Source organism: Triturus cristatus, chromosome 2_2 (genome assembly GCF_964204655.1).
Source record: "Triturus cristatus chromosome 2_2, aTriCri1.1, whole genome shotgun sequence".
NCBI lineage: Eukaryota > Metazoa > Chordata > Amphibia > Caudata > Salamandridae > Triturus > Triturus cristatus.
This window is the reverse complement of record NC_140582.1, coordinates 357769258-357784697: the sequence shown is the minus strand read 5'-3', so window position 1 is coordinate 357784697 and position 15440 is coordinate 357769258. Positions and strand designations below refer to the sequence as shown.

At 45.6% G+C, this 15440-nt stretch overlaps 1 protein-coding gene across 1 annotated transcript in view; it reads right to left on the bottom strand.

Annotated features, from left to right (window-relative positions):
* Positions 1 to 14195, bottom strand: part of ANK2 (ankyrin 2) — a 1556458-nt gene extending 1542263 nt beyond the window's left edge. The window contains exon 1 of the mRNA XM_085641446.1: positions 13984 to 14195. Coding sequence (XP_085497572.1) covers positions 13984 to 14055 — 72 coding nt within the window. The 5' untranslated portion in view covers positions 14056 to 14195. The remainder of the gene's footprint in view (positions 1 to 13983) is intronic.
* Between the last annotated feature and the right edge of the window lie 1245 nt (positions 14196 to 15440).

Below are 15440 nucleotides of genomic sequence, written 5' to 3'. Positions count from 1 at the left end.
TGGTATGAAGGGCATGGGTGTTTAAGGGGAACAAACAGTGCTTCAGGCCCTTGTGACCCCTTTCACTCCCGTGCCTTGGGTACTTCTGGTACCGTATACTAGGAACTTATATGGGGGTTAAAGTCCTTTGCCAATTGGGGTCACCAGTTCACACATATCAGTTTTAGGAAGAGAGCACTGGTACTGGGGCCTGGTTAGCAGGCTTCAGTGCGCTGTCAGAGTCGAAAACCAGCATCTAGTGGTCCAAATGGGGCACAAAGTGGCCGGAATCTGCAAAAAGACCTGTTTTGTTACACAACCCCTTTCCCCCTCCGCAGGCAACACATCCCGGAGACTCAACCCAAAACTGGCAGAGTTTTCCTGACTTGTCAGCGACAAACTGTTGCAGGGCCTACTCTGCCTTACATCCTTCTGTCAGGGTCACTCCCACTGAGCAGTTGACCCATCTGAACAATAACAGGACCCAACTTAGACTGAACCTTAACTGCAACTGTGTCTTTACCGTCCTCCGCTTTTACTATAGGTAGTGAGGTGCGCACATCTTCTTCTGCCTCCCATGTCATGTACAGTGTTGCCATGAAGGCTAACATCCAGCAGAGGCTACTCACACCTTTCTGACTGCAGAACAACTACCCGAGCTCTCCACTGACAGGTGAATGAGTGACCTTAGGGGCAACTGTGGGTTCTTGGAACCTTCCTAGCTGTTCAGAGTGGGGACTACTGCCTCCTGTGGCAGACACCCTTTTTCTACTCCTCCTTCTGTAAGTTCAGGGGTGACACCCTGATTCTGAACAATTGCATGACTTTTCAGGACATCTTGAGGTCAGGAGAACCCTTACCAGTGCTAACTTTTGGGTTCTCCCTTGGGGTAGAATGGTCTTGGCTTGCTGGGTTTCTAGTTAAGAGTGACTTTCCTTTCCTTTTCTGATAAACAAACGTTATTGAGTTTCAAGCCATCAAGGATGGCAGGGATGAACACGTGGCACACATGCAATAATACTTTACAGAATAGAGTACTCAGTCTACACAACATAGGAACACCCAAGTTGCATATCACATCAAACATGAGGAATGTCCACAGATACAGATCAATGGCAACCAAAGTAAATTGACCCAGACATTTTTCCCACACTGTCCCATGCTTTCGAGGACAGCCACAGGCCTCAAAGACCACAGGTTCCTGTTAGGCTCACCAATCCACACCCTGTCTCTACCCTGAGAGAGTATGGGAATTAGGAGACATCCATCGTACAGCGATGTCTCGCTTCACCACCAGGAGAGCCGTGCCCAGGAATGCCCTTTCGGCCCTCGTGCCACCAAAGCCCTCAAACACTCCAAGGAGAATCAATCGGGAAGAAAGAGGAACGGCCCACCCCAAGACATCCAATAAGTCTCAGGTCACCCTAGTCCAGTAACGATGCACCACCGCACAGGTCATCCTTTCCTTTTCTTACTCTATTTCCCTTGCTTTGGGGTCCTACATCTCCTGACTTTAGGGGCAAGATCCCCAGGATATTTTGGTTGCGGGGAGCCCTGGGCAACCGCCCCTTCTGGGATCACACCAACCTCTGGGAGGTCATTGCCTAGGATACATTGCAGGGGGAGCTCAGGACTGACAACCACTCTATGCCATCTAGGGGTATCCTCACTTTCTAGGGGCAATAAGGCTACAGGTCTGACTGTGACCTCTCCTGGGACTACCGTTAGTCTTCTTGTTTCCCTTGGCAGATACTGTTCTGGGGACACTAACCTATCAACCACTATGGTATGACTGGCACCTGTGTCTCTTAGGCCAGTGGTAAGGATCCCATTCACCAGAATGGAATGGAAGTGCTTACTGCCACCCTCAGGGATCACCAGCTTACCATCTGGACCCTTCTCCCAGTTAAAAGCTAAGAGGACCTCCTCATCTGAGGTGTCCTCCCCAATGGGTACACTGGACAGCCCAGTGCTAACCACCCTTTTGGGACAGGCTACATCCCCTTTGTAGTGCCCTGCCTGTTGGCAGTCAAAGCACAGACTATTATTCAAGAGATTTATTTAGCTCTAGGTCACCTTTGCTCTACTTGTCAGAGTTGGGGCAGGATCTAATCTTCTCTGTTTTAGGGTTAAGCGACCATGAGGGAATCTCTTTGGTGGGCTTACCACCTCCCTCCTTTGCTTTTTGTGGGCCTAACCCTGAGGTCACCCCCTGGGTTTTCTTGGGTACTCTTGTCCTTAGCCCCTCATCAGCCTTCTTGCCCAACTCTGTAGGGCTAGAAAGCTCTGAATCTACCAGATGAAGGTGTAACTTGACTGAGGTACAGCTTGTTAAAATGTGCTCTTTCATAATTATATCATACAGCCCATCATGTGTCCACCTCATTGCCTATTATCCGTCCTACTAGTGCTTTGACAGAAGAATCCACAAAGTCCACCTATGTCTGATTTTGACCTTTAGGGATGTCCCTAAACTTCAATTTATACTCCTTTGTGGTCAATCCAAATCCTTCTATCTAGGTCTCCTTCATATGCTGATAGGACTCAGCCACATCTTCATTATGGTAAGAAGACCATCTCTGCCCTTCACTAAGAATAGCTCCCACAGTAGAGAGCCCCAGTGCTGGTGACCTATCCTCCTCATTTTGCAGGCCCTCCAAAGGCGGCAAACCATTTGCCAATGTCATCACCATCACTAAACTTGGTGAAAATCCCTTTGGAGATCCAAGGGTCAAAAGATTCCTCCTTTTCTCTATTAAAATTGCTGCCACCATTATGTTTGGGCTTCAAGCCCGCCTGGGCCCTCCTTTCTTCAAGGGCTTGTCTCCTTTCCTCAAGTACAATCTTTTTCTCGTCTAGTGAGAGTAGATCAAGCTCTTCTTCAAGGCTTGCGACCACCTTACCAGTAGGTAGGCAGGCCCGAGCAGATAAGAGCAGTGGGGTGGGGGGCGTTGGCAGACGATGACCAGGGAAACAGATTAAAAAAAGAAAACACTTACCTTGCACTCGCCGCATCTCCGAGTCGGCCTCGTCTATCGACTCCCCCCACCGCTCTTACCTGCATGGGCCACGCCTGCCAGTAGGGGGTCTGCTATCGCTTCTCACTAGTAAAGGAGATCTGGGAAAGCATGGAGAGTTTTGGTCTTCACCTTCTTTCCCATCATCATCAATTTGGGCGAGAGCCTCACCATGGTCTTCATCTGAGGAATGGTGCTGGTGACCCCTTTAACACCTATGCCCTGGGTCCTACTGGCACCATATACCTGGGACTTATAGGGAGTTAAAGTCCTTTGTCAATTGGGGTTACCAACTCACACATATCAGCTGAGGAAGAGAGCACTGGGACATGGTTGGCAGACTTCGTTGCACTGTCAGGGTTGCAAACTTTTAGTCCAAAAGGGGGCAGAAAGTAGTGGCATCTGCAAAAATACGAATACTATCGGGCAGGGGCTGCTCCTGCTAGTTTATTGGTCAGGATTGAACCAAGGATCTTTCTAGAAGATAAGCAATTCCGGGTCGATTGGAGTTACATCGCTAATAAATGTACCCGGGATTGGCTCATCTTAATCATTCAGACGGCAAAAAGGCTGAGTGACGCCCTATTGAAGGAGATTCTTGATTTAGAGGAGGTAATAAAAAATGACACAACCCTCACTGATACAAAGGACCATTTACAAAGAATCCAAGAGGACTTGACCGAATATAAAAACTATATGGTCAATCAGAAAATTAAGGGACTCAAAAGAAACCTAGAGAGGTACACACATGAGTGGGCTTTCCCATATGTGGATGATAAACACTATCAGGCGAGCAGTGAGAGTATTCCTCCATCTAGATATCAGAGAGGGGGGCGTCAACAGCCTAGAAGAACACCTGGTAATTGGACCTTTGATAACACCTCCAGCGAGGACGATGAGGCAGCTCCACCTACAGCCCAGGGGAAGGTCAGATTCAATTTAGAACCACAGGCCAATCAAGAACTTGGCTCCCTGATTCGTTCTTTTTTGGACCAGGCTCAACAAGGCAACAGAGGGGGAGGTCACAGGGGACGGGGCAGAGCCAGACAGAACCAGTCTCAGAACTGGCAGATGTTCTCCCCGCGCCAAACTCGCAGCCGAGGTCGAGCCCCGATGTAGATGTGAACAACATTGTTGTGAACCTTTCAGGACATGAACTAACAGCAGGTCAATTGAAAGTACTGAACCGTGGCCTTGGGTATGTTCCAACCCCCAAACATGACTCTTTTAGATGCCGTACGGAACTCCATGAAATGGTGAGAAAAATCAAGATCAAAAAATTCTTTGCAAATAAAGAACAGACTCCTGCTTCAGTTTTTTCCACGGATTTACACCGTCCCTCCCAGTTTTGTCCACCATTATCTTCAGTTGGTCCTGAGGTGGTAGTTTTTGAGAACAAGGTCCTGAATGAGATCAGACTTCTGGAGGAATCAGAACAGGCCAACACCTTTAACAACATGAGCAGATTAGATTGGGCTGCAGTCAAATCCTTGCAAGATAACACTGCACTCACCATCAAATCTGCTGATAAAGGGGGCGCTGTGGTTCTTATGAATACCAGCGACTATGAGGCGGAAGTTCTGAGGTTGTTGAGCGACAGGAGGAACTACCGTCCTCTTGCACGTGATCCCACGGCTGAACTGCTACAACAGATCACCATCATTGTGGCACAAGCGCGGGAGAAGAAGTGGATCACTGCGAAAGAGGCGGAGTTCCTCGTCAACGTCAACCCCAGGACACCGGCATTCTATATTCTGCCGAAGATTCATAAGGCCCAGCGTCCACCCCCAGGCCGTCCCATTGTATCGGGCATCGCCTCGGTATTGGAGCCCCTTTCCCAGTTTTCTGATTTCTTCCTCAGGGAATCTGTAATCACCCAACGGTCTTATGTGCAGGATACTACCGATATCCTCAACATCATCAATGAAATGGACTTTGATCCCTCCCAGCAGTTACTTGTGACCATCGACATCGAGTCCTTGTATACTAGCATCCCCCAGGACGCGACGCTGGTGGCAGCAGCTCGCGCCCTGGGGGCCCAGGAGTGGTTTTACGACACTCCCCAGTCCTTTGTCATGCAATGTGTGGAGTTGGCCCTTACCCGTAACTATTTCTGTCACAAGGATGCCCTGTATTTACAGATCTCGGGGACATCGATGGGCGCTACATTTGCGCCGAGCCTGGCGTGTATTTACGTCGGCCAATTCGAGGAACACTACCTTGACCACCCCTCTAATCCCTTCCAGGGGCACATCTGCCTCTGGAAGAGATATATAGATGATGTTCTATGTATTTGGAGGGGCACGCAACAACATCTCTGTGAGTTTCTGGAATGGCTGAATTCACTTGACATCTGTTTAAAATTTACCTGGCAGTTCAGTAGGGAGGTGGCCACATACCTCGACCTTGATATCACTGTGGTGAATGATAAACTCAGTACCAGTGTTCATCACAAGCCCACTGATAAAAACTCCTTATTACACTACCAGTCGTACCACCCCAGAGCTCTGAGGGACAACCTCCCGGTTGGTCAGTTTCTGAGATACCGCAGAAACTGTTCCTCTACATCTGATTATTTACATCAATCAGAGGTGTTGAGCATGAAATTGGAACAACGTGCGTACCCTAAGAAAATCATCACCAGAGCCCGCAAAAGGGCGCACAATACACCTAGGGAGGCATTGTTGGAGAGGAACAAGAAGGAAGCAAAGGAGAGTTTGCCAGTGGTTCTTACATTTGACCCGTTGTCTAATAAGATCAGACAAATAATTAAGCGACATTGGTCATTGTTATCCACCAGTGACTTTCAGATGCCCCAGCCCAGATTCGCATTTAAAAGGACTCAAAACCTTAAGGATAGACTGGTGCATACAAGACCGGCCCATGTTCAGAAGAACGCAAGTCTACCTCCAGGACACCATCCCTGCGGGAGCTGTTCAGTGTGCGAACTGACGGAGAAAACAACTGAGATCACACTAGGTAGTGGGAGGACCTGGTCTCTCCGTCAGTTTACCAATTGTAATACATGCCATGTAATTTACAGACTGACATGTCCATGTGGACTACATTACATTGGTCTTACGTCTAGAAAGGTCAAGGTACGCATACAGGAACATCTGAGCACGATTAGGGCTGGCAAGCTCACTACACGACTGGTTCAACACTATAAAGACCAGCAACATCAATTCAGATCTTTAAAGTGGGTTGTTCTGGAGAAAGTTTGGGGCGACATGGGCGATATTGACAAGAGACTGGCCGTGAAGGAGGCCCGCTGGATCTTTACTGAGAAGGGGGACACCATTGGTCTTAATGACCAAATTGAGTGGAACAAAGTAAGCAGATAGGTGGTTATTAACAAGCTGAGTACTACATCATGTAATTATGAACACACTACCTCCACTCACCCTTGATGCTCCATTTTTAATGTAGTTTGGCCCTTGTAAAGTAAAGTAGCATGTTCCCAAATGATCTGGTTGAGATTCACCTGCTCCCCGGTGTGCTCACCGGGTGACACACGGGCTATGTGTTTAGTTTCTCCCTGGCGTTATTGGCGGGGGCGCTGTATGTAAAATGTTCATGGTACACATATGCGCTCCACTTTGCATTCTGGAGGCTTCCTAATTTGTCCCTGATTTTTCCCAAATGTTATCAATTGCGGACTGACTTCCTCTTATTACACACTATATCGATCTCTGGCAAGATGGCTGCCATGTTGGTCCTTTTTCAGCAGAGATCCGCTTGTAGACTGGTTTGGAGTAGGATCACGTCCTCCACATATGGGATGCTACCCTGATGGACTCGGGCTCATGATTTAAAGAAGATGGCATAATCACCTACTACTCTGTAGCTAGAGTAGTGTGTTGCATTTGATATCGAAATCACTCGAAATCGGGATCCTGGACCACTTCAAGATGGCCGCGGCATTCCGCCGTGTAGATCGATACACTCCAGGGACTCGCGTAGTCTCGCGAGATGGAGCCAGAGACGCCCTTTGAAAATAGACACAGTCGCGCTGTTAGTTGCTCCAGTGTTGAGGTACCACCTGGTTGTACAAGGGACAGGGTAAGCCGGGGGTGGTTGAGCGACTGAAAAAACGCTGTTTGCACCTTCGGTTGTTGCGTGGCTGTTGCGGTATGTAAAGACCATGGTTTTATACATTTTTAAAGCATGGTATGAGCAAGACGGTTGTGATCTTTGAAGTCAGTCGAGCTGTGAAAACGATATCGGTAACGAGTTGTGCTGATGTGATACATCAGATTTTGAACGGGTTAATTGTTGTAAGGACAAATGATGGAGTAGAACTACCAAACAGCGAGGTGAATGATTTTGTAGAGATCGAGGAAGAGTAAACACACAGAGAGTTTGCCGGATTAAACCAGGTATAGATGGTCTATACATTTTTTCCACAGGTGCAGGCACCAACGACGGTCGTGCTTTGCAGAGCAGGAAGGCGATAGTAAAAAGTTTAGAACGCCCCTGCGACTGGTTGGTGGCTGGTATGTGGGCCCATAGCCCCAACTAGGTAATGAATTAAAGCTTGTTACCATCACCATCTTCAGGATGGTCAGTGAACTCATCCCTCTCCGTACTGATTATGCTGTATGTTTGTCTATTTGTGTTTGTCAGTCCTTTTAAAGGTGTGTGTCCAGAGAAGGTGATCCTTGACCCCTTCTTGCCCTGATGAATTTGCCACAAATTTTATTGGCAATGAAACATGTTGGCCGTCATTATTAAGGTATGCAACATGCTGTGTTTTTAAACAAGGGGATAGACTCCTAACCAGAATAAAACAATCATTTGAGAGTCTATATACCCTCACCATTTTTTACTGTCGTTGTCTGCACAGTTTATGTGTTTCTTTGTTTTTCACACTACACTGTCTTGTGTTATGTGTTTTTCCACTGGACACTGCACACTTTTTTCTTGAGAGAGAGTGACCGATGATGAAATAAACGTGGGCAAGCTGGTGAGAACCAACCAGTAGCTCCTCTGGTGGTGCGCACGTGAGGTACTCTCTCTCTCTCTACACATTTTTTTTCACCTCTTTACTATTGAGGGTCTCTGTAGAGTGTATATTTTTTTGTGGACTGACTGCACATTCTCCTTTTTCTGACTTTTCTTATCCACTTAACTTTTTAAATTTGTAGCATTCTGGATGGGTTGTCTCCATACAATATAAATGAGTGTTGGAGGTTTGTGATAAAGCACACTTCCTCCTACCTAGTCCAGAATAACAAGGAAGTTTTGCTACAGTGTGCCAGTACTTTTTTGTTGAAAGCATCTGCAAAAAGACCTGCTTTCTTACATAGTTGCACACAATACATATATGTATGATGCTTGGCTCTGTGCAGACTACGCACCGGTTCCAATGCAGAGTCTGGGTTAGCTTTCGGGCTGTAGGTTAGAGCTACATTAAGTTCATCTGACGTTAAGTTTACTTTGACGCAAAAGAAAGTGTTTTTTCTGCAGCTAAAATGGAATGGTTCACCCTTTTGAGGATTGTCCAACCTTCCTTGCTTCTGGGAACTGTTTACCCTCAATAGGCCTGGGATCATGATTTCCAGCACAATACCCAAAAGGTTAATAGTAGTCCCAGGCATCATACACCGTGCCAATAAAGGCACACTGAGCACAACGTTCAGCTCTGAACAGCCAGGTTCATACAATTGTGAAGTTTGTGGATGCCTGCAGACTTCGGCTACTTTCCAACTTATATGAAATAAAAGAGAGAGACCCCTTGTAATACTCAAGGGAATAGGGTACTCATAAAAGTGTCAACTAGCAGTCCCTTGTGTGCTATCGTTATTAAACAATTATTTTTCACCGCTCTTGTACAGAAATCATTTGCATTTATTATATAAAAAACATGTTATACATCACTTTTTAAAAAACACAGTCTAAAAAAGTCCCTACTTAGCAATTACTATGAACAGTAAATTTTTCTTAGTAGCACAAGAAGGAACTTATTACAAATACATATGAGACATTCAAATATACCAGTTAAATTATTACACAAACATCAAACAGTAACATATTCCGTTATGAACCAGCATAACCGAGAAAACCACATAAGAAGACAATACACTTTGTCATATATTGCACATCCTCCTGAACATAAATCAGATTATACCACTTATGAGATACTTATATATTCATCTCTATAGGTCGGTACTCATTCCTTGAATTGTGCCTTTTTTGCGTCGACGCGTTTCGATGGGCTCATTTGTTTGCCACTATCTTTTTCAAGACCATTGATGAGGGTTTTCTCAACTCAATGTTCAATATTTAAATCCTGTATTGAGATAAATATAGCAATTCATCGTTTATTTATGATATTGCGATAATATGTATACTTTCGTGTGTATCTCACCTATTATTTCCCAAGCCTCTTTTTATTTGGCATGGTCTGGGGACTCATAAATAGACTTACACGTGATCCTCACCTTTTTGCACTTTCAATTCCTTCTTATCTTGAGTTGATCTATTCTATGATCATAATCCCTTTCAGGTTTGTGATAGATCGTCACACTTTTCTATTCAATTGGCTGTATTCTGAAAAAAACATGTGTTTTATTATGTTGCCTAATTTCATTGAGACTATCAAGTATCCATGTCAATTACTTTGTGTCTATCCCAAAATGGTTCCTACCTTCAAGTTGCTCTCATTGTTGCACATAGATTTCTTTGTTTCTGATCTGATTTATTTTTCTTTATTGGCGCAGGGGAGACGGATTCACGTCTATAATGTCTCTCCCTGTTTTCTGGGCCGCCTTCTCCTAATTGTTTGGGGATCGGAAAACATTGTTTCAGTATGTTGCTTTAATTGAGCGATTGCTAACTTTAGCTATTCTAATAGTATTTATCAGGAATGAGGTGAGTGAGATCAAATAGGAGCACACGATAGAACGCGGTGTAAGAAAATACCGAGGATACGTTTTCGCACGAGTACATCACCTGCACGCCACAGGTAAGAGGGAATGAAGAGTAGTATAGTTGAGCAATGTATTTAACCGTAGACATTGCTTTGAATTAATTAGATAGCACGCTGCTATTAGTAAGGCGTAGGCATTGAAAGATAGTAGCAATCTGCGATATTGATAGCACCGCAATGAGGTTATATTAAAAATATGGAGTGACAGGATGGCGCCTCCCGCGAACATTTTGACGGCTGAATACGTAGCGCATAAAAATTGTGGTTGGCAGCAATATATGAGTTTCGGCGTATGAAAGAAAAGAGAAGCGTGGCCCTACTCGTGTTGGGCGTTAGTCGAATAAAAGGAAGACCACATATTGGGAACTGGTGCCTTTACCACTGATTTAGCGCTCCAATCGAACAGCAATAAATATACCTTAGCTGATAAATACTATTAGAATAGCTAAAGTTAGCAATCGCTCAATTAAAGCAACATACTGAAACAATGTTTTCCGATCCCCAAACAATTAGGAGAAGGCGGCCCAGAAAACAGGGAGAGACATTATAGACGTGAATCCGTCTCCCCTGCGCCAATAAAGAAAAATAAATCAGATCAGAAACAAAGAAATCTATGTGCAACAATGAGAGCAACTTGAAGGTAGGAACCATTTTGGGATAGACACAAAGTAATTGACATGGATACTTGATAGTCTCAATGAAATTAGGCAACATAATAAAACACATGTTTTTTTCAGAATACAGCCAATTGAATAGAAAAGTGTGACGATCTATCACAAACCTGAAAGGGATTATGATCATAGAATAGATCAACTCAAGATAAGAAGGAATTGAAAGTGCAAAAAGGTGAGGATCACGTGTAAGTCTATTTATGAGTCCCCAGACCATGCCAAATAAAAAGAGGCTTGGGAAATAATAGGTGAGATACACACGAAAGTATACATATTATCGCAATATCATAAATAAACGATGAATTGCTATATTTATCTCAATACAGGATTTAAATATTGAACATTGAGTTGAGAAAACCCTCATCAATGGTCTTGAAAAAGATAGTGGCAAACAAATGAGCCCATCGAAACGCGTCGACGCAAAAAAGGCACAATTCAAGGAATGAGTACCGACCTATAGAGATGAATATATAAGTATCTCATAAGTGGTATAATCTGATTTATGTTCAGGAGGATGTGCAATATATGACAAAGTGTATTGTCTTCTTATGTGGTTTTCTCGGTTATGCTGGTTCATAACGGAATATGTTACTGTTTGATGTTTGTGTAATAATTTAACTGGTATATTTGAATGTCTCATATGTATTTGTAATAAGTTCCTTCTTGTGCTACTAAGAAAAATTTACTGTTCATAGTAATTGCTAAGTAGGGACTTTTTTAGACTGTGTTTTTTAAAAAGTGATGTATAACATGTTTTTTATATAATAAATGCAAATGATTTCTGTACAAGAGCGGTGAAAAATAATTGTTTAATAACGATAGTACACAAGGGACTGCTAGTTGATACTTTCCAACTTAGACAACTCTGCATTTTCTTACTAAAGCTATAGAACAATTGATAAACAAATGTATACAAAATGAAGGAAAAAATTGAAAAGAGCACAGAATAAACTCTGCTCGTGTGCCATTCAGCAGTTTTGTTTCTGCATCTCATCCCAAAACGCTCAAAGGGACTCAAAATTGAGAAATCACGTCTCAGGACTACTATCAACTTTGTCCTGGTCCACATAAATACTTTCAAGAATGAGACACAGTAAATACTCTTTTATGAAGTTTTGTATAACGTTTTCAACCCATGCCAAAGTTATTAGCAAAACAGTATGTGATGTTCCTGTTGAAAAGCCGATCTAACCTTAACTACAGTACATATATATTTACTGAAAAAAATCTTAGTTACGGCTCAGAGTTGTGTAGGAAGCAGTCAGACAGCAGTACCAGGCAAAGCCTAAATTGATGAGACATGTCAAAAAATTTGACCCAAAGTCAAAAAAAATTGGCGAAAATTGCCAGCTATGGTCGCTACGCAACCTTAACTTCCAGTCCCACCACAAAGTGCTCATTACCTCCCACGTGACATCACAAATGGCATCATCAAATGGAAATCACCACAGTTCTGGAACTGGGCCACTAAAGCATATGTTAGAATGACACTGCATTTCCACTCCTGGGCATTTCTATAACAAATGTATGCATCTCGGGAGCTGTACTTATGTCTTGTTACACTACATGTTACTGGATTATACTAAAGTATGGCTTGAAAAAGTACTTTTGAGCACTGAAAACAAAGTGTTCCTGTGACAGGGAAGGATAACGTGGGTGATCTATGCAACATTATTTCTAATAGCCCAATATAGCATCATAAGGCACTTAGCCAGGAAAGGACGCGCCGCAGCAGACCACAGCCCAAGGCATGGACACCACGAGGCTAAAGGGAGTGGCGCTGCAGATGTAATTTTTCTACTGTGCGGAGCAGCTCAGCGCCAGCTTTGGGCCAGGAGAGGGATGTAAACAGAATTGATGCATCACAGGACCAGTTCTGGACAATAAGAGACCCTATGGCTCTGAGCTTGTTCAGAATCCGGGTTAAGAGTAAAGATGGGACCAATATGGAACAAGTGGGTACATCAATGAGTCAGGAGAAGATGTAGGTGGTCAGAATTGAAGCAAAGAGCCAGCGGTGAAGAGAGAAAAGAAAAAGGGAGGTTGATGATGAAAGGAAATCAGTGGCGTACACAGGGCTTTCCTAGACGCGACATTTCAATCAATGTGATACAACCAGGTGCTATCAACAAGGGGGATTTTGAAATAGCAGCATGTTGCCACCACCCTGTGATGTCACTGGCCTCCAAATGCATTCAACAGCCCCTGTGTACATTATGGTCACATTGGTATATTTCTGGAGAGCTACAATACTAGCTTGTGTACACTACTCGGCGTGACCGCTTTTCCGCATTCATTCTAACAATGATTTCCGAATTGGCTGGGGATGTCCATGGCTTATCATTGGCTGAAAGACCAGGAATTAGCTACAGTCCTGGGGGTCCTATTGGAGCGTTGCCCTGGTCTTTAGCAGTTGTTGACTGGGGTGCGATAGCAGCTGCCACTCAAGAGTACGACTTTCACCTATATTCAGGTAGCCCTAGCAAAATACACGAATATCCTGTGCAGAGCAATATCCTACTTTTGAGTGTCAGTTTTTGTCAGAGTGTGCACACATATCAGTCTACAGAAAAATAACAGGCAATAAGTAGGCCTTGTCAGTGGCACTTGCTTCCTGGGTTTCAAGACCCGAATAAGACAGAGTCCTATTTCTTATTGAGTTTTTTAAAAACATGTTATTCATTTCCCCTGTCATTTAAACACAATTTGAACAGTCCACAAAACCACCACAAATGTCTCAAAAAATGTATAAAGTGACGAAAGCCAACATGACAGATTGTCCATGTCATTGTCAACTCTGGAAGCAGCAGCACCGGATTCTAATCACAGCTTCTTCACTAAAGCATACAGTGTGTGAGCCTGGGCAAATTATTACATTTAAGTTGCCTTCGTTCTTTATTTACCAATCGTGTGGGCGCTTAGAAGACGGCCCATCACGAGCCCACTATTAAGCATTGAAAAGTATAGGTAGGAGCTGTTATCCAGCGGTTAAGCAGTCACCTGTGGAGTTCAGTGGCAGTGATTCCAGTGACAGCTACTAACCACCAAGCTGTGGGATCTCCATTCCCAATCATATAAAAACGGAGAGTGCTTATGAATAGAATAAATGCCGGTACGAATCCCTGGAGTAAATACTATTTAGTTCGGAGAAAAACAGCATGAACAAGGAGTCCCCAATCCTTCATGGCATTTTCTAAACCAGACAACTCCCTGTGCACCTCTGTGCCCTCTAGCGAAGCATCTTTTACACATAATAGCAAGCCACTCCCCTCAGGGCCCGCAAACAAAATGTCACTAAATCAAGGTCACGGACACAGACATCATGCTTCTCAAGGCCGAACCCCTGGCACCCACGGCGCCCTGAAAACCATAACCCAGCACCCACCTTACGGATGCGTGTCTGGCTGGAGGGGGAGACCCCGCCCCCCGGCGTCGAGGAGGAGGTGGGGGAGGCCATCTTCGCCCTCCCTGGCTCCTGTCACTCTGCTCTCCTCAGTCACCTCTCCGGGCGCGCCCCCCTCAGGGAACGAGTGGCGCAGCCCTTCCCGTCCCAGTGCCTCGTCTCCTCCGAGTATCGTTCAGGCGCTGGATGTTCTGTGTGCCATCTGACCGGTCACGTGGCTAGATTCCCCATCCTGGGATGCAAGGCTCTACGAGGGGTGAATGCAGAGAAGGCGGGCAGCCCAGTCGGGCGAGGCGGGAAGGCAGCGGGCAGCGGGCAGGCAGTGACCTTCCCTGCCAGTGCTCGGCTCTCTGCTGTCTGTGCTGCAGCCGCACTCCTCAGTAGCCCGCACGCCGTCTGAGTGTGAGCAAGAGGGGGGTGGGGGCTGCACCGGAGAGGAGGGAATAACAGTGCTGGGGTTATTATAGCGTCTCGCACTGGGAGAAGAAGCAAACAGGGAGGCTGGGCTGCTGAGAAGGATGAGATCATGGACAGCTCCCCCCAGACCGTGTTATGCACCACACTGACTGTTGCAGGAAGAGCAGGTGAAAGGCTGAGCTCCACTTCCGCAGCAGGAGGTGACAGGCTGAGCCCCCTCCTGCCGCAGAGGGTGAAAGGCTGAACTCCCCTCCCGCAGCAAGGGGTGACAGGCTGAGCCCCTCCTGCAGCAGAGGGTGATAGGCTGAGTCCCCTCCTGCAGCAGCAGGTGACAGCCAGGCTGAGCTTCCCTCCTGCAGCAGGAGGCGACAGGATGAGCCCCCTTCCTGCAGCAGCGGGTGAAAGGCTGAGCTTCCATCCTGCAGCAGGGGGTGACAGGCACCCCTCTTGCAGCAGCAGGTGAAACGAGTGAATGTCCCTCTTCGGGGGTAGGTAGACACACTCCTGCCGTGCAGGGTGGGCACGGAAGTGATCTCACCCCCTGCAGGAGCAGGCAGCAGTTGTTGAATATCATTGGAATGAAAGTGTAGTCAGCCCACGACCTGAATGTATTTATTTACACTAGACATTTATACATTCTCTCACGTCCTTACTAGATAGTTCCTAACACTGGATGTGCTAGCAGAAATGTAACAGGCGCGATCGATATTCGAACTTGTAACGTGTACGGTGCACATAATTATCCGCTGCAGGTACTCAACCCGCCGAGCAGCCTGTCTCATCGTGTATGGGTGGCGCCTTAAGGAGGTACAGAAGCGCATACTTTCTACATAAACTGGATTGTTTCCAAAGCGGCACATGTACCACAAAGCATCTTTTGTTACTGCCAGGAAAACAAGGACACGCTCCCCTCAGCTGCCTCCCTCCCTCACACAGATACCAATGCACATGCAGGGTCTGTGTTTTCATTTAAGGTGGAACCGTGGTTTTTAAAGAGGCCAGGATACGTGAAGCTTTGATTT